Source organism: Anopheles coluzzii, chromosome 2 (assembly GCF_943734685.1).
Source record: "Anopheles coluzzii chromosome 2, AcolN3, whole genome shotgun sequence".
NCBI lineage: Eukaryota > Metazoa > Arthropoda > Insecta > Diptera > Culicidae > Anopheles > Anopheles coluzzii.
This window is the reverse complement of record NC_064670.1, coordinates 14,769,123-14,787,212: the sequence shown is the minus strand read 5'-3', so window position 1 is coordinate 14,787,212 and position 18,090 is coordinate 14,769,123. Positions and strand designations below refer to the sequence as shown.

Genomic DNA, 18,090 nt, shown 5'->3' with positions numbered 1-18,090 from the left:
CCACGAGCGGTACGCCATTGCTTCCGACCAGCAGTCCGTTCACGGCCAGCGATAAGTTGCCGGGCACTGCACCGACCGTGTTGAGCCCACTGGACGACTTGAGTGGAAATTCGTGATGCGTGACAATTCCGTTCGATAGAAAGGGCTTTTGATTCTGTTGCTGCTGCAGATGGTGCTGCGGAAGCTGCGTGTGTTGCTGATGTGGCAGCTGCTGTTGCACTGTTGGAAGTGGGTGCTGTTGCTGCTGCTGCTGCTGCTGCTGCTGTTGATGATTGTAGCCCAACACAGCCGAATTGTTGCCATTGTTCTGGATCGGTGTGAAGGTAACCGTGAGCTGGGTGTTCGGTGCCGACGCGAGGATGCCTCTTTCGTTGAGCGATCGAAGCTGATCGATCGAGCGATGAAATTGGCTGTAATCACCGCCCGCCGCTATTTCACCGATCAGCGGCGAATTGTGATAGTCCAGGCCACCTCCCGGGCGGGCGTACTCGACGACACGTCCCTCCAGCTTGCCGGTCAGGGATGGAGTCTAGCGAAGAGACACTCTCAACCACGTTCACTTGCAAACGAATGATGCACGAGCCACACGGTTCTGTTTTACGGTACACACTGTTTTTAATTGAGGAAATGGTTCACATAGATGTTGCAGTTATTCTGTTTGAATATTTCACCAACTTTTCGTTGTCATTATCGGAGGAAGCTATATAGTATATAAACGTTGGAAGAGTTGTACAAGGACATATGATAAGTGATTGTACAGAGACATATGACATATGATCAATAACCGAGGTTTAAAACCAAATAAAAACGTACACAAAACACTGCAAACAATCAATACCTCCGAATTGAACTCATAACTTTTTGCAAACAATCCCTTTCCTATCATTTCAAGATGTTAAAAGCCTTTTGCTACAATTAAAATGAAACTCCCGTCGGTAGCAATGTGTTTCAGCGACTAGCAAAACGTAACATTTAGGAACTAGAGCATCTAAGCGATTTCAAATATGTAAATTCTGAGTTAAATACTATTTCAGATGCGTTTGCTATGCTTCTGTGCTGATCTTCAAAATGATAACTTTTGAGAACAAATAATGATAATTTCTGGATTCCTTTCACATAATTCAAGTAGAGAGTATAGCATAGCATGGAAATTCCTGGACTCTTTGGATCGGGTTTGAGCCTGAAGTCGTTTTAACACAACTCACACGCACTGTTGCTCTTTGTCACTACACCAATTCACCATTTCACGCAAAAAAAGGCAATCGAGCACAACATTTCATTCTCAATCACACAATTAACACACACACACACACTCACAACACGCTTCGCAAAAGGCACTTTGAGAATTAGATGCGTCTAAGCGAAAACTCGTCTTGCTAAGAAAGATCCTATGTTCGACGGCGCTAAGTTGGTTTCCGATCGAACGCCAACGGGAGAGCCACTCAACCATTCCCTCCGGCTCGGCCGAAGGGAACGGTTGAATGAGTAGCAGCCGCGTGCGAGTCGCGATCGCGACCAGATCTGCTGTCTTCGGTCGCGACCCCAACCATTAGTTCGGCGGAAAATCCACTTTTCTATCATGCTATTCTATTCCGTTTGCATTCGCGTGCTGCCTTTTTTGTGGTTGTTGTTGTTCGTTCGTTCGTTTGTTTGTCGCTTTTTTTCCAGCCATGACATTTCACTTTTTGCCCCGGTGTGTTTTGTCTGTGTGTGTGTGTTCAATGTTTGTTTGGATTTTCAGTGGACTTTTTTTTCTATATACATATTTTCTTTTTTTTTGTGCATCCTCCCCTCACACAGCACAGCAATTTCCACCCGCGCGATGACGTTTTTCTTGGTGCCATTCACAGGACGACTGCGATTGCTATTCTCTCGCGCTTTAAACGTTTTTGCCCATTTACCAACAGCGCCGCTTTTGCTTCCACCACCGACCACCGGTGCGAGCTATACCGATCCGGCCGTATGTTTTTGCGGATGTGTTTTTTTGTCGTCACCAGGCCCCGAGACGCGACTCTTTTTGCCCCGCGCGACTCTTCGCAAGGTCGTGGACTGGAGGCGGCAGAGCAGGTCCATTTCTTGTTCACGATTTGCTGCTGCGTTTTTTTATATCTACATTGCATTTCCACTTTTTCTTTCGATAACAAAATCACTCTCGTGGGCAGGTGGAGGCAGGCGAGTGGTCTGTTTGCTTTTTTGCTGCTGCTGCTGCTGCCTCTTGTTGTCACAATTACACGCGCGGAAAGGCGCGCAATCGGCATTCGATTCACGATCGGCAGCTTGGCTGCATGGTGGCAGCACTCGCCGTCAAACCGTGGCCGCGCGTAGCTCAACGCGATCATTTATCCTGTGAAGGTGTCGTGAAAAACAGTCCTTGTGCTCGAGTGTGTGATGACACCATGAACCGCGGTGTGCGTTTGGGCTATTTTTGGCTTATAAATGCCTCTTTCCAGTCGGCTATTTTTGCTTACTTATGGTTCACCTTCAAGATAAGCGGCCGGACAATTGCAGTTCCCACTGTTCCCACAAAACAACTCGGTGTCGCGAGAAAAACACACGCACACAACACAACACGCGCCTTCACTAAACGCTCGCGTTCCGGTTTCCGAGTCGCTTTGTTTCCGCTTTTTTGAAAGATTTCCCTGCGATGGTACGCGAACCGTCGGTCGGTCCGCGTGCGACAGTCGTCCGTGCGGGCAGAGCGCAATTTTTATGTGCTGTTACTCATTAGAATGTAAAAACTCGACTGATTTTTTTGCTCCACCGAAAAAATGCTGCTCCCTGCTGCCGTGTGGCGGCTGTGGCGTCTGCCGTGAGCGTTGAGCGGCTGAGCGTGGCCCAGGATTCCATGGCTGCGCCCTCGCGCCGCCCTCGCCGCCTTGTTTCCGTGTGCAACGGCACAGGGGATCGTCTTCGTTTTCGTCTCATTTGAACGCGCGCGCGGTTCGGTACGCGCGTTCCCCACACCCCTTGCGACGGCGGCGGCGGTGGCGCTGGCTGGCCGGACGCCGCTTTTGCAGGCCTGCCCGAGGAGCAGCCGAGGCCGAAACTGGCCGAACCGTCGGGTTGTGATGCTGCCGTGGTTTTCCACCGATTTGAAGAAGGGAGGGAAGGAGGGGAGGTTTGGGAGTGTATCATTTGCATGGGAAAACAGGGAAGAAGGAAAGGATGTTGCTCCCCGGTCCCGAGTTGGGGCCTCGAGGAGCGGTGGTAACGAAAGGTAGACCTGATGAAGATACGATTGGGTGGCTTACGGCGAACCCAAAGTGCAGGCAGCTGGGAAGTGTCTGTGTGTGTGTGTGCGTGTGCCAGTGTGAGACAGAGAGCGAAGGAGAGACCGAGCGTGAAAGAAACTGAGCGAGAGCGGAACGGTGAGTTGTGCGTGTGTGTCACTCTAGGATGGGGGTAGGAATGGCAGTGATGGGGGGGGGGGGGGGAAATCGTGTGCAAATTTTTCAACCCTCCGACGGGAAACCCTTGCGCTGACCAGACCCACCCGACGAGACGATGACACGACGATCGTGCGCTCGATGGCAGCGAACGCATTTACGTCGAGTGCGGCGCGAAGGGTTGGTCTGGCAAACGGTTGTTTTGTAAAGGGATCGTGGAGGATGGCAGGGGGGGTAAAACGACCGAAGAAAATGGCACTCGAAGCTGGGCAGCAACGGTCAAAAGCCCCTAGCGGTGTGAGCATTACCTGACAAACGCGATATGTTGCAGCAAAGGGGGTTTTAATATTGTACTAAAGGAATTATTGTGATCAATTAACATGTGATCAATTTTTGCAGTTTTAAGTTTACACCCTACACAATCCTTTTCCAAAGCAAAAAAAAATGTAATAAGAGAGAAAAATGAAATAAAAGTACTTTTGATTGTACAAACCAATCCAATTCAGATAAAAAATGAATAGAATTTTAGAAAAATAAACTAAAAAAATACACAAAAAACATATAAATACATAAATCGCAAAAGAAAATGACCAAATGTATCAACACAAACAGAAATAAGAAAGTATATAAACTTAAACAACGGTGGTTGAATAAAAAAAAGTAGATAAAACAGAACAAAAGTCGATAAATGACAGAAATATGGCTAAATAAAAAAAAAAAAAACAAAGTACAAATAAAAGAAAAGAGTATAAAACATAAACATAAAGAACTCAAAGCTTGATGTTAATTATAGCAATTTATTTAGATAACAGCAAACACAAAAAAACACAAAGAGTAAAACATCAAAAAACTGTCAGAAAAGTATGTTTGAATCTACTGGAGTTATAGAACATAAATGGGACATTAAATAAAACGAAAGAAAATATTTCAACAGCAGCAAAAATTAAACACAAAACATCAGAGTTTATTATTAAACAAGAAAACTCGATTGCAATACCGTTTCTCCGGCAGTACGGGGTGTCCGATTTTTCACCAAACCGTAAATGAGTGCAAATTAAAAAAAGAAATAGCCAGAAGACGAAGCACACGAAATGAGTAGAGTGGAGAGAATTAAAAAAGGAACTAAACGACCTAGAGTAGCCAGAAAGGTACAGAAGAACAGGCCAACGGCGAGCGGGCAGCTCCATCTCCCGGCAGGTGGGTGGCTGGGTGGGTTTTTCGCACACAGGGCATTCGGCAGAAAATAAAAATCCTGTACAGCGAGGATGTGCCGCGCGCAAGAGCACGGAGAAAAAATCCGAGATTTTTGCATGTGTTGTTGCATCCGGTGTCCGGGTCGGGTTGCGTCGTCTGTCTGTGGTACGAAAGGGGCAACCAACACGTCCAACGCGACTCGTCGTGCTTGTCCAGCACTCAGCGCAGAAACTGGGGGGGAGGGGGGGGGTTGGTGCAGTGAGGCTGGAACAGACGTGCAATGTTTGTGGGTGCCCTATCGCACAAGGCCACCCGAACGGCGGACCAACGACGGTCCACCAATACCAGAGCCTGTACGTATTTGCCTGTGTGTGTGTTTGTGTCTGGCAAGAAACGACCAAAAGGACACGCGGAAGAAATAAAAAAAATACTACCTACGGCCACCCAACACGCGCGCCAACCAAGCGGAGGAAAAAATAGATCCTTCTTCGGTTCGGTTTCGCCTCTGTCTCTCTCTTTGTTGCTCTCAGGTGCAGGCTAGCACGAGGCCGTACGAGTAAGCGTGATGGAGGCGCATTTTTTCCCCAACTTTTGCGTGGATTTTTTCTCGCTGACCGTGCGCGCGAGTGTGTGTGTGTGAAGGAGGGTGAGTTACGCAGTCAAATTTGAATTATCCCCTCCCCTCGGCGACCCTCGCAACGCACCGGCCCCGTGGTAACGTGGTTTCTTTTTTCGCTTTTCCTTGCCGCTTCGGCATCGCGACCGGCCCCGAACGCTGTCCGCTTTTCCGCAAACGAACGGCACGAACAAGATGATACCAGCTTCCCGCTGGGTGGCGGGGCTGGCTGCTGCTACCGCGAGAGAGGATGCGTTTCAGCCCGGTGTGTGCCGTGTGCCCGATTGCGCCACAATGGAATAAAAAGAACATTAGCGTATACATAGGCTAGCGATGCTGGTCAGCAGCACCTTGTTTCGCGCGCGCACCATGGAGCATTCGGGGATGTTTCTTTTTCCGAATGGAGCGAATAGCGGGATACGTGCTCTAACTGTGTCTGTGTGTGTGTTGAGTGTGGTGCTACTTTTTTCCAAATCTTTTTTTTAAAAGGGGTTATTTTGCTCCTCTTTTCTCGCCCGACACAGGGAGGCATTGTTGTTTTGGGGGCGAGAAAAGGATCTCCAAAGCTGACGCTCTAAACCTGCCTCGCTCTGTGCCGGGCGGGAAGAAAATAAAAATACATGCACACACACACACACACACACACACACACACACTCGTACACAATCCGTAACTCACATACACACACACACACACGCGCGGCAGGGAGGGAAAACGAATTTTTATTTTCGCTCCAAAAGGATAAGGCAAAGCGAGCAAAAGAAAGCGGCACTCGGTTGTACCAGCACCTCCGAACCTGCACCAACACAGATAATTCTGGCGTGGTTCGCCTTTCGGTTGGGTTTCTTTTTTTCCACGACTCTACACAGGCGTCCCTTCCGTGGGTGCCATGGCCTGGTCCGCCATGGGAAGGGAAATGGGTTGCGGGAAACGGGTCCGCTTCTATGTGGCTTCGGTTTGACGCACGAAAACGACGCATGGCGGTGCGTGCCGATGGATGCGTTTGCCGCGTGCATGTTGCGCTTATTGATTGCCGGCTGCATATGTGTGTTTTGCTCCGTGGGGATTTTAATTGGGGGGGGGGGGGGGGGGGGTCTAGGAGGGGGTAGTTATTTGGCCATTTACTACACTAGCTCGCTGCCTAGACAAAACAGCACACTAGCACGATTTGGGACGGGGAAACATCGTGTTTCTCTTGCACACATTCGGTGGGGTGTATGTGTTGTTAAGCAATTGAATCGGGGTTTGAAGTGAGTGCAATAATTTGGAAACTATTCTATAAATTTTTAGCTGTTTAACAGTTCATAAGAACAACATAATATCCCTAGGTTAACCAAAATGTGATAAAATATACAAAAATAAACATAAAAGTTAATTTAACTAAACTATCTTTATGTACACGTTAAGCATACTTGTCTGTTATGCTGTGGAAACAGTGTGGAGTACAAACTTCACTTAACTAATTTAACCTCATAAAGCAATCGCAGATTTTGTCCTACTGTCGAGATAGTTCCTGAGATGGGAAATAATATCCAGCACGGAATCGAATCTAACATGAAAGTGTTTTTTGTTATTTACCTTCAAAATGGATGACAATAATGTCATTACACATAATGTAATAAGCACTTTTTTCAACTATCTTAAAAAAAATACTCTCTTGTTTTCTTTTAAAAGGGATACCAAACAGTTTTTAAAAGTGTTGAAATAGTTTCATAGCAGAAAAAAACAACCAAATCCTTCGAAAAAGCCGAGGTGCAATCTATTTCTTCAATCGATCGTGTTCCAAAATTAGGCCCCTTAGCTGGAGGCCCTTAGTCGGCTTGATCTTTCTAGAATACTGTAAAAAAAAGCCAAAAAGAAACCCAAATCCCGGTAAAAATTAGATGCAAGCTAAATCCGAATCTGAAGCGCAGCAGCAGCAGCAGCATAAACACACACACACACACACGGCGGTGCAATCATGCGTTCCAGCACAAAAGACAAGCTGCCGATATTTCTCCGTTTTCTAGAAATTCTGCCCCGAAGCAGTTCCAATCGAAACCCAGTTCGTCAAACAAAGCAACGCAAAAACGGCCACATTCCCTGGGCACACAAACAGCAAATGCACAAGGAGAAAGGCGTGCGGAAAATGTGTGCAATAGCATGCTGGGGGAGAAAAAAAATGCAATTTCAAATTTGTACCCAACGCACTCGCCGTTTTGGGGCTGTTGGAGACCGGACCATACGCACCGTCTCGCCTGCGTCTATGTGCGTTCGCTCCAGTGCGTCAAACGAGCGTATCGTCTCATCATCGCATACCCATTCTGGTGGAGCTGGACGCCGGAGACGAATTTCCATACGTGCATGTACGTGCGTATGGAAAGTTTGGGCAGAGGGATGGTACAGGACGGGGCAGTTGATTAAATGATACAGCCATCGGCGTACGCGGTACCGAAACCGTTCGGGAAGCTGAACGATGGGAAAGCAGGGAAAAGGGAGCGCTCACACACACACACACACACGCACAACACGAAGCAGAAAAATTGGTAGAAGTTTCCCAAATTTGTGCATCACCTCCTCTGCCAACGTTTCTTCCCATTCCACGCCAGCAGGACCGCGGACATCGTGCACGGGACGTTTCGATGTGGAAATTTTAGCTCTTTCTAGCTCGTGGAAAGTGTTCCCGCGCAACGGCAACATCAACGGCCCCCCGAAGAAAGCAGACGGAAAAGAGTTCGATACAGAGCAGCGTTTTTTCTGTTTTTTTGCTAGCTTTTTTTCTCCATTTGCCCCTGTCTAAGCGATGAGTTTCGAAAGCAAGGGGTAGAAGGAAAGCGACAGGACCTCATCAGCCAGCGGCAGATTCCGTTGCGCTTACCGAAAGGGTGGTTGGTTGGCAAGGGCATTTCCACCACATAAAGTGACGATGGAAAACGCTGTGGAAAAATGTATCCCAGCGCTGTTTCCATCCCGGGCATTTGCGGTTTTGTCCCGTCTCAATTTAGCGCTTTTCTCCCGCTCCGTTTTCTCCACCCGTTTTCTCCAGCTGATGAAATGAATTTTTGACAATTGTTTTGGCTGCATCGACTTACCGTCCTTACACGTACATGCATCAGTAGAACGATTTTTACATAACACTCTTTTCTCTCTTGCTCCCGCTCTCGTGTGCCGCGAAAAAGTAGTAAACCTCCGGCAACGAATCGCGCGAATGCAGCCGGGGCAAAATGAATTGAATGAATTATAAATTTCGCTGCCCGCTTTTGGCAGGGTTAGGTGGCGGAGTTAGCTTGTTTAGCAGGTTGTTAGTCGATCAGGTTTTGGTTTAACGTGCTGTTTTTTTCTTCTTCTTGCTCTCTGTTTATTTAAAGTCTTCGTGAAACGCTTCACACGTGCTGACTTGTCCAATTAAAGGGGACAAAAAACCTTGCTCTGTCCTTGCATTTTGAAACAAAACTGTGGATGAACTTACACACATACACACATTAAGGGCGAAAGGGTCCCGTCACCTAATGAAAAGGGGAAAGTTTTCGCTCTAAGGGTTTTTTTTCTCCTATGTGTGCACTGCTGCCCCGAATCGTAGCCTTTTCCCGGGCACAAAACAATTGATTCGGTTCTAGAAATCTTTTTTTCTGCTTTTTGTTTTGTCACACTACCACCTTTCCCGCTTTGCGCTTTGTGCTGAAACATCACTTTCAACCGGACACCAACTTCCGGCTGTCGTTAGGGAAGTTGTTGTCGCCACTCACCGCCTTTGCTGCTGGACACTTTGCTACCGATTTCAATATTGTGTCCCCCCATCTCAAGGGTGTGGATGCTGAGTGTGGTGGATTGGAAACTTTTCCTTCAAAAAAATGGCGCGCAAGTGACGCACGAACGTGTCGAAACGGAATGGATCGTGGGAAAGTGTGCTAGAAATGATTTTTACTCCAGAGAACAAGCGGCAGGTATTGGAACCTTTGCCGTGCTATCTCAAGGGGCTCAAAGCTTCATTTATTTGTTAATTGAGCATGTATTTGTAGTGCAATTTTACGCACAAAACTATTCAATTTTAGTACAACAATTAACGATTGCTGGCAACGGAATAAAAATTGCAAAAGAAATCGTTTTGAAGAGAAAGCAAAAAACCTGATTCAATTTCAGGCAAGTAATTTTTCAACACTCTTCTGTCAAACAAACACAAAAGAAAACGAAGGACGAACAACACGAACATGCACAAAATTGTTCGGTTTTGTTCGTTTGAAGCGTTTGGGAAAAGTTGATTTTTCTAACGCAACGGACAGCAAGAAGTTAAAAAGGCTCTCCCCCCCCCCCCCCTCCCAATCTGGGGTTTTGCTCCGACAAAGACCGCTTTCGCTTCATTTTTCAATGAAACGCCGGCTCCCCGCTGCCGCTCGAAAGCGCGTTGTAATAGTACACTCTTTGTTCTTGCAGAAAAGTATTCCATCACCTTGGCTGCATCGAACGGAGAAGGGTTCCTTTTTGTTCGAGTAAAACAACAACAAAAAAAATGACCACCCCAAACCTATCCCGACGAACAAAGAATGTAAGCAACTCCACGGGCAAAAAATCTTGAAAACAATTCCACGTGGGTGGGTGGTACCAGCAGTACGAAGGCACCGAAAATCAACCCAAGAAAGGACAACAAAGAAAAGAAAAAACACACACACACAAACCCCCGTGAAAAAGTGGTGAAATTGAAAGCGAACTGGCCGGACGACCGATCGGACGAGGGTAGTACGGGGAGGGGGAAGCAAAACGGGAAGCGGGATGGGCTTTGAATCGACCTTCGGTCAACGCTGGCTTGGGGAAGCCTGCGCTAAACGGTCCAGGGTTTAAGGAGTGTAAGTAAGATGTTGCCAAGTGGACTCCATATTTCGTTTCCTTTCATTAGCTTGATTGAGTGTTTGTAATTAGTTGATAATGAGTTTCTTCTCATTTTTTTCCTGCTTCTGCTTGTCTCGGCTGCTCGGCTGGGGCTGTTGGCGGGCGTCGAGTGCAGAAATTGAAGGACCGTTTCATTTTATAGGCAAAGAAAGAGGATAGACCGAAAAAAAGGGGAAGAGACAATATTCCCTGGCAAGTCTAAAAATACACCCAAAACGGTGTGATGAAGGCTTTTCCGAAGCTAAACAGCGGGTTTGTACTGGTATCGCGGGTAAAGCTTTGAATATTGTGAGGCTAGTCGAACGTATGTTGCTCCATTTCATTACCAATACACCCGATTGAATAATTGAAAATTCTTTTTAATATCAGAACGCTCAATAAGAGAAAGCCAGCTAATGTAACGCCACGAAACAGAAGTAGATTATAAGATTACATCAGCGGCTGTCCGGCAAATCTCTTCGCTAAGAGCGTCATAATTATTTAAACACATCTAAAGTACATGCTCTTCGGTGCACGTCGACAGCGTCGCCGGACCCGTCGGACGCTTCCGTACACCGGAAGAGACGTATGTATGTTTGCCTCAGACCTAACACTAACCGGGTCGCTTTTAATTAGCCGTTCTACAAGCCTGTGTTCAAGCCGACGGTAGAAAGCGTGTTAATTATTTACAGCCCAGCCCGAACAGCCTGGCGTAGGCACCAACGACGTCTGTTCGAAGCTTAAGTATGGACGCGCCTGTGAACGCACTGACGCTCACCCAAATGCGGATCAAACCGTACTCCTGTCGAGAGTAGCTCATTATGCAAGAGATGGCTGAAAGGAATGTGGAATGCTACCTACCTGCGGACACATTTTGCACTGATACTTTCGGCCCGTTCCGTTCGGCAGCCCGGTTGCACCGATCTTGGTAGCGTTGATGGGCTGCGGGACGACGAGCAGTGCGGCGGCAGGATTGGTCGGTCCGCCACCGGCATGGCCGAGGCCTCCGCCCGGCGAGCTGCTGCTGGAGGAACCGCGAGCCCCGTACAGCTGGCTCATCTGGGCCGCGCCCGTTTGCATCGTGTGGTGGTCCAGCAGCCGGCCATCGTCGATCATGTGACCCTTCTGCAGGTTGTTGTGATGGTGATGGTGGTGATGGTGGTGATGATCGACCGGATTCATTTTCGCCTATCAAAAACAAAAGGGGAAGCAAATAAAAATGGTTTAATGAATATAGAAGAAATGTACAATAAAACCAAAAAAATAAATTATATTTAAATTAAGGGAAATTAAACTCATCTTCGCAACATGCTCTTTAAATAATAATGAATAATAAATATAATAAATAATAAAACTGAATCAATCAAACAGAACGACAAAAGTATGGCTCAGTCGTCTGAGCTAGAAATGCGATGCATCATCACACACACACACACTACCTCGTATCCTTGCTTCATGGACATTGGGTTTCGCGGTGCCGGCCAACCACCGTACGTGTCCATGTCCTTCGTGTGCTGACCACATTGCTAGCGTCCGGTATCGCAGCACATTAACAACCGTGCGGAAATTGCGGAGGCAGGCGTGCGTTGTAAGCATTGCACAGATATGATTTGAATATAGAGATTGGTAGATCCGATTTGTATGCCACGGTTGATAATCCGAAAGCGTTAGCAAAAGGAAAAGAGACAAGAAAATTCAAAGGTTTTGTTAGTCAGCTTACGGTAAAAATGCTAGAAAAGGAATGGTGTTATGTGAAAGATTGTTCATACTATGATCTTTGATCTGATCTTTTGCGTGATGTTTGAATGATGTTATCAAGTGGTTATCTTTCCGGTTCTAATGTGCAAAACAAGACCTTTAATTATTGAAATTGATATATTTTATTTAAACAATGATGATAAGCATTGCTATTAAATCCTAAAAACATATAATAAGATCCAATCGTTTCCAAAAACCCTTCCCAACATAGAAAATTGGCCAACGTAAGTAGAGCTTCACAGGCCGCCTCACAATTATTCAATCAAGATGACCGTTTCCAGCTAACACTTGGTTCCATACATTTGCACACGCTAAATAAGTGCTCGTGTTTAAAATTATTCCCACCCGCCAAACCCCTTCACGGACGCCAGGACTGGGCTGGCACTTCGCAGAAAAGCGTGTCGAGAGAGCTCAAACACCGAACGAGTGAAACTGAACCGCGGGTTTTGGTGCGCTGTGTAAAATGATGTCCACTTGCAAGCGGATGGGCGGATGACGGAGTGCGGAATAATTTTCCCATGCGAAAGATCGAGCGAAAAAAGAAGAAAAGAAAAAATGAAAACAAACCGGAAGAAAGCCTTCCAAGCGCGGCCAAGATAAGTTCCTGCCGCGATCCCCCCCCCCCACGTCAAGTAGGGGAACGGGGGTTTGGTTGCGGAAACGGGGGACAGAATCCTTGCAAATGAAGGCAAAGGACCGACACGCCCCTTCTCTTTAAATAGCGAAAAAAACCCCGTGCATTTTTACCACGCGTTGACGAAAAGCGGAGGGAAGCGGGGGGCAAGGACAAAAAGGTGGACCGTGGCGAGCATAAGAGGGTGGAAAAATTATTTAAAATACTGGAAAAAATTAGCTCAAGGGTGGAAAATTTTTATATCAAAGTTATTTTTTAATTGAATTTTTTTCCTCCCTTTCGTGGTGCGCGTTCGGAAACGAACGCGGGCCGTTTTCGCACAGTTTTCTCTGACGGCCTCGGTGCCGGCGTGCGCGCGCGTGTGTGTGTGCTGCTTTTTTATGCGCTCTCTGTGCTTGCGGGGTGCTGCCATGGGGGGCCGCACTCACCCGTTTGGTAGCCGTGTTGTGCGGGTGAAAATTAAACCGGCTAAAGCAGGCCCGGAACTGGAAGGTGGCCAAAAGGATCTTCCCCGACATTTCCCCATACCTCGATGCTGCCTCCCGTGTAGTGAGAGGAGGGTGGGGGGGTTGGGGGGGGGGCGTTCAGGGTTTCTAGTGTGTTCCGGCCCAGTAAGGCTCGAGGGCAGAAGGGCGAACAGTGTTCTCGTCTCCTCGTTTTCTCGCCACCGCTTTGATTGCTTCACTTTGACGGAGGGTTCGACGCGTTGGCCGTATGGAAGGGTGAGGATAGCAAGGATGCAACGAGAGAAGGAGAGCTTCCCCGTACCAGGATTTCGGTGGCTACGGGGTTTAGTGGGGCAAAGCGGAGCTGGGAAAGTTTGAAACGTGTTGATGAATCTATGGTAACGATAGAAAGGATCTGCTGCTGCTGCTGCTGCTGAGCGCGTTTGTCCGTTTCGGTTCGGTATGGTGGAAGCATTTTTTTTCGATCCTTTCTCGCCATTTTTCCGAGCATTCTCTAGTTTTTGAAACCTTTCTCCCGGGCAGACACGGAAAGTGCGTCGGACAGGATACGATACATCGGACACAATTTTTCACCTAAACCAAGGCACGATCACACCGATGGGTGACGGGGCAGTGGGCAAAAAAGGGTGGACGCTGTTGGTTCGGTGGGCCGTACTAGCGAAGCAAAATTGGAAAATGGAAGCGAAACGCCAGTGTCTGTAGTTCGAATTTGGCGTTATGTGTGTGTGCGTTTGTGTGAGAAAGGCAACGATCATCATCGTCATCATCGTGGGATTGAGACCTGGACGGCGGGTAACACACACGCCTATGTGTGTGGGTGTGTGTTGTATGTTTGCCGTTGAAGGTTGTCCCTGAAAGTAATGGGAGCAACAGGGAACGTTGGACAGTAGTCACGGAACCCATTTGCAGGCGTACCGGGCAATAGCATTGGACCCGATGTACGCTGTACATTAAATGATTTACTTCGCAGCTACGCTTTTCCGGCCGGAACCGAACGATGGCGATGCGTACACGTACAACCACACAAAACCGTGACTGGGGTTTAGGATGGCGATGGTAACCGGAACGACCGCGGCCGTCATTTTTGCGAACGGCGGGCGGAAACTCCCGGTGGGAAACGCAATCAGCGTGTGTTTTGAGGAGGAATTAACGCGAAAAGAAAGGTAGAGAGAGAGAGAGAGAGAGAGCGAGAGAGCGCGTGTCCAGGACGATATTTGCTCCAGACTCGTTTGAAATTCGTAGTTTTAATTAGATTTTTTTTTGCATTTCGCCATACACGCCCCGGCCAGTTCGGCCTGTCAGCGAGTTTCGGACTAAAAGTTTTGGATAATGATAAAAATTGTGTGGCGATGATAATAACAAGCATGGTATGGCACGAGGAACATGAATAGGTGGAATGTAATTCCACAGTTGCAGTTGCAGTGACAGTGTAGTGACAATGATTAACACACCACAATTGCATAAAAGGCTCTTTCAAGGCATAATGACAACTTATCACACACTAATCATGGTTCATTGACATGAATAAAAGCAAATTAATGTTAGATTTAATCTTTGCAGATCTTTATGATATGTTTGAGTGTACATTTATGCTTGTTTGAAGTAGACCTTAAAGACTTCTAGCTTATCAGAATCGAATCAGAGCTTACAGTAAAAGCCAATTGTTCCGTATAAGTTACATACCCTTTCAATTCTTCTTCTATTTGGCGTAACGTCCTATGCGGACATGGGCCATGGGCTCAAGTCCCGAATGGACTGTGCTCCCATACCTAGGATTGATTATCCTGCTATGGTAATAAATAAGTTGCTGTAAGTCAAACCCACTAGTGGTACAGGTAGGCCTTGATCTACAATGTTTGTTGAGCCAACTTGCTAGACCTTGCTAGTCCTTGGGTCCGGTCCATTCCAGGATTGAATCCACGACGGGCATCGTCGTACGAGTTGACGACAGTTCCAAAGGACCGTCCACTGTTTCGATTAGATTACAGAATTATCAAATTATTTAATGTCCTTCTTATTTCTTGAATAGTTTATATCTCTAAAAAAAATAGTTTTATCTCTTAAAAATTTATACAAAAAAAAACGAGCTTAGACTGCCAACCTAACCCATCATCTACAAATTAATCCGCCCGGAAAGAATCGCGATTTGCGCGGGACCGTTCAGCGCGCCGAAAATGATCCCACCCAGCTAGGAGGGGTTAGTAAACAGCGTCTCAGCGCTTCGCTAACTACAAATATTTGAATTTAATCATGAAAAATGGGAGTCTATTTTTCTTTCTCTTTGTTACGCCGCGAACCGGTACCACCCGAACGCCCGCGAACGGATGCGGATCCAACGCGGCCAGCAAGTATTGATGGTCGCAGATCCTACTGAGGTGGTGAAAGGGGGGAAAAAAGGCAAAACAAAAAGCAAACACAGGGGTGCTAGGGGTGTACGTATGGTAGCAAAAATTGAAAAATAGACCAGTGAAATGTAATGAATCCTCGACGCTTCGAGCAGGCCATAAATCATTGGATGAGAGCAAATTTCTGAAATCAAAGCCTCCGAAAACGTGGCGCTTTGGCTCGCTACTGTCCGGCTTCACGGTGCATAAGGGATAAGGCATGATACGGCGCACCCGGCAGATACATACACCTGGTTCGTGGCACCGTGGCCAAATCACATGCCATGTTCGGGTTGGAACAAAAGGTGGAGAGCATGAAAAATCGTCATCTTTCGTATGGAGCTTCCGGGTGTACGTCTCGCTCGCTACACGGTCGTAGTAGTAATTGGAGACGCAATTGAAGTCGCTCCAGGAGGTTTGCAGCCCGTACCGAAGCATGTAGGGGGTTTCAAAATGCATGCTAGCAATGGCTGCCGATGGTTCGAAGCCTCACGTGGCTTTGTCTCACGTTTGCTTGGCTGTGTCGGGTGCTAGATGACAGCCAACATCATTCATGAGTCTGTTTCCGCATGAGATGGCGATGGGTGGTTTGTTGCGTATCTTTTAAACGCATCTGTCAGGGTTTATTCAAACAAGCGTTTATAAGAGTGCAACATTTTTTTTCAGATAATAATTTTAAACTTCTTTACATTGAAACTTATGCAGTTTGATAACTGGCAAAAATGTTTTTAAAAAATTTACTCTTTTGTCATGATTAATAACACTCTTTTCGCTCAAAAACTTGGAGGAAAAGGTTGAAAACCACTGATTTAAATGGATGCAAAAGGAACGGTTCTTGTTATGAGAAAATGAAAAGGATAGGAATCGAACTACATTACAATGACCGAAGGGACTATTATTGGACAATTTCGACACTCCGTAAAAAATCGCTAAGAAGCATCAATAATAACTGTTCTTTAAAATTATAATTACTTAACTTAAAAGTGTCCATTTCACACATGTTTCCCTTGGCATGGTTTGAATCGCTTGTACATATCCTAACAACACAAAACACTGCACAGTGCAACCCGACCCTCGAACGAACGCTTCAGCTTGTCGGCGTGTGTTGGATGTCTGTAAATCCAAGCGCAAAAGTATCGTGCTGGCAAGACTCGAAAGGCCACCTATACAACTGTCCATTTGTTGGCAGGTTAGTGTTGGTGACGCGTATGGGGCAGTGTGCAAGTGAGCGTGTTTTTTTTTTTCCTCTCTTTTTAAGTGTTTCGTGGTTTTTCCTTTTTATCGATGCCTCAGGAACGATACAGTGAAAACGGTGGATTTTTCCCCGCCACTGAAATATCTTTTTTTCTTCATTTCTTTTTTTTTCATTCTGCGCGAGAGCGAGAGGAAAAATGAAACAGATCGCGAGATGAAACGGAATCGTTCGCGTTCCCTTGGTCTGCTTTCTTTTCGAAATCGAACGGTTTCAATTCAACCATGGTGATGAAAAAAAAGCGGGGAAATCAATACAAACACATAGAAGTATTAGGACGAAAAGAGTGCAAGTGCCAGAGAAAGAAGGAGATAGAGGGAATAAGAGAGAGAGAGAGAGAGAGAGAGAGAAAGAAAGAGAGAAAGAGGAAGAGAGCTCGAAAAAATGTCCTAATGTTCAATTGAACTAAATCCGATGCAATTCCTGTTGTGTTTCCCGCTTTTCTCCTACATATTACTAGCGTGCGCACTTGGTTGAATGCTGCAGCGTTGTTTGTGTTTGTGTGCTAGCAATAAAAACTGCGTCTGTATTGGTGTGAACGTGGTTAGAAATTCGTGAGCAGTGCTCGTACCGTCGAGAGCCGTTGGTTGTGGTGGAGGTGCATGGTAGTTTGTTCGGTTTCGTTCTGGGCAATGTGGGCAATGTTTACGAATTGTAAATTTCACACCAATTTCGTTATCATTGAGCGATGGCACACATTTTCGCTGTGAAAAAGCCGCACTACATGGAAAGGAAAATCATCTACAAACGATGTAAAATAAATAAAAATATTTCACGGTCAATTTTGCAACCGAACGACAAACCGACGAGAAATGGTTGAAATGAAATTTAATTCCATAAACTGGCCACACACACAGGAAAAATTACAAACCAGAACGACAGCCGCAAACGTAAAGGGCAAAAAATGTAGAAGCAAAACACAACAATCCTGACCATCCCCAAGAAGCCGTCGGTTGGCAAAGGCTCCAAAAGTTGAAATCACATTCACCCTCCAGGAAACCTCGCAGAAGCGGACGGACGGAGAGAGAAAGAGGGAGAAAGGCGAGAGGACGATGGCATGAATGTGTTTGTTTTCATTTTGTTGTTGCTGCTGCTGCTGCTGCTACTTCATAAAACATTCTTTGTTACGCTGGTGTATGGTTGGTTTGGTCCTGCCCCTGCTTCATCTTTTTGCTACCTTCTTACATATCCTCTGAGCCTGCTTTCTCGCCCATCGTAATCAACCGTCTCGTAGAATCTCATAGAGATTGGAAGCGAAAAAAAGGGAAGAGAATCACAAGGACATTCCAGCCTTCTTGTGGGATGAGGAATGCTTTCACCTAGTACGCTCTACAACAGCAGCGGGGGGAGAGATTCTTAAGGGAAACGTCTTTTTTTGCGGGCAGATTTTCCGCTCCTGTTGTGGGTGATGGCTGAGGTAACTTTCTCTCGCACCTTCGGAAATTCTTTCTTCTACCAGAGACGGATGCGGACGATGGCATACGAAGCCAAACACATGCGCATATGGGAATCGTAACGCTTGTGGATGAAACGGGGCAAGTGGAGGGAAACAAAGAA

The 18,090-nt window shown here is 46.5% G+C and overlaps 1 protein-coding gene across 3 annotated transcripts in view; it reads right to left on the bottom strand.

Annotated features, from left to right (window-relative positions):
• LOC120951496 (zinc finger protein rotund) overlaps window positions 1–18,090 on the bottom strand; it is a 49,590-nt gene that overhangs the window by 4,663 nt on the left and 26,837 nt on the right. For 2 of the 3 annotated variants that reach the window (XM_040370262.2, XM_040370260.2), the window contains exons 3-4: window positions 11,478–11,564; window positions 10,900–11,226 (exon numbers count right to left, since the gene is read on the bottom strand). In XM_040370262.2, the coding sequence (XP_040226196.2) occupies window positions 10,900–11,226; window positions 11,478–11,564 (414 nt within the window). The remainder of the gene's footprint in view (window positions 1–10,899; window positions 11,227–11,477; window positions 11,565–18,090) is intronic. The other variant, XM_040370261.2, reaches the window with a different exon arrangement.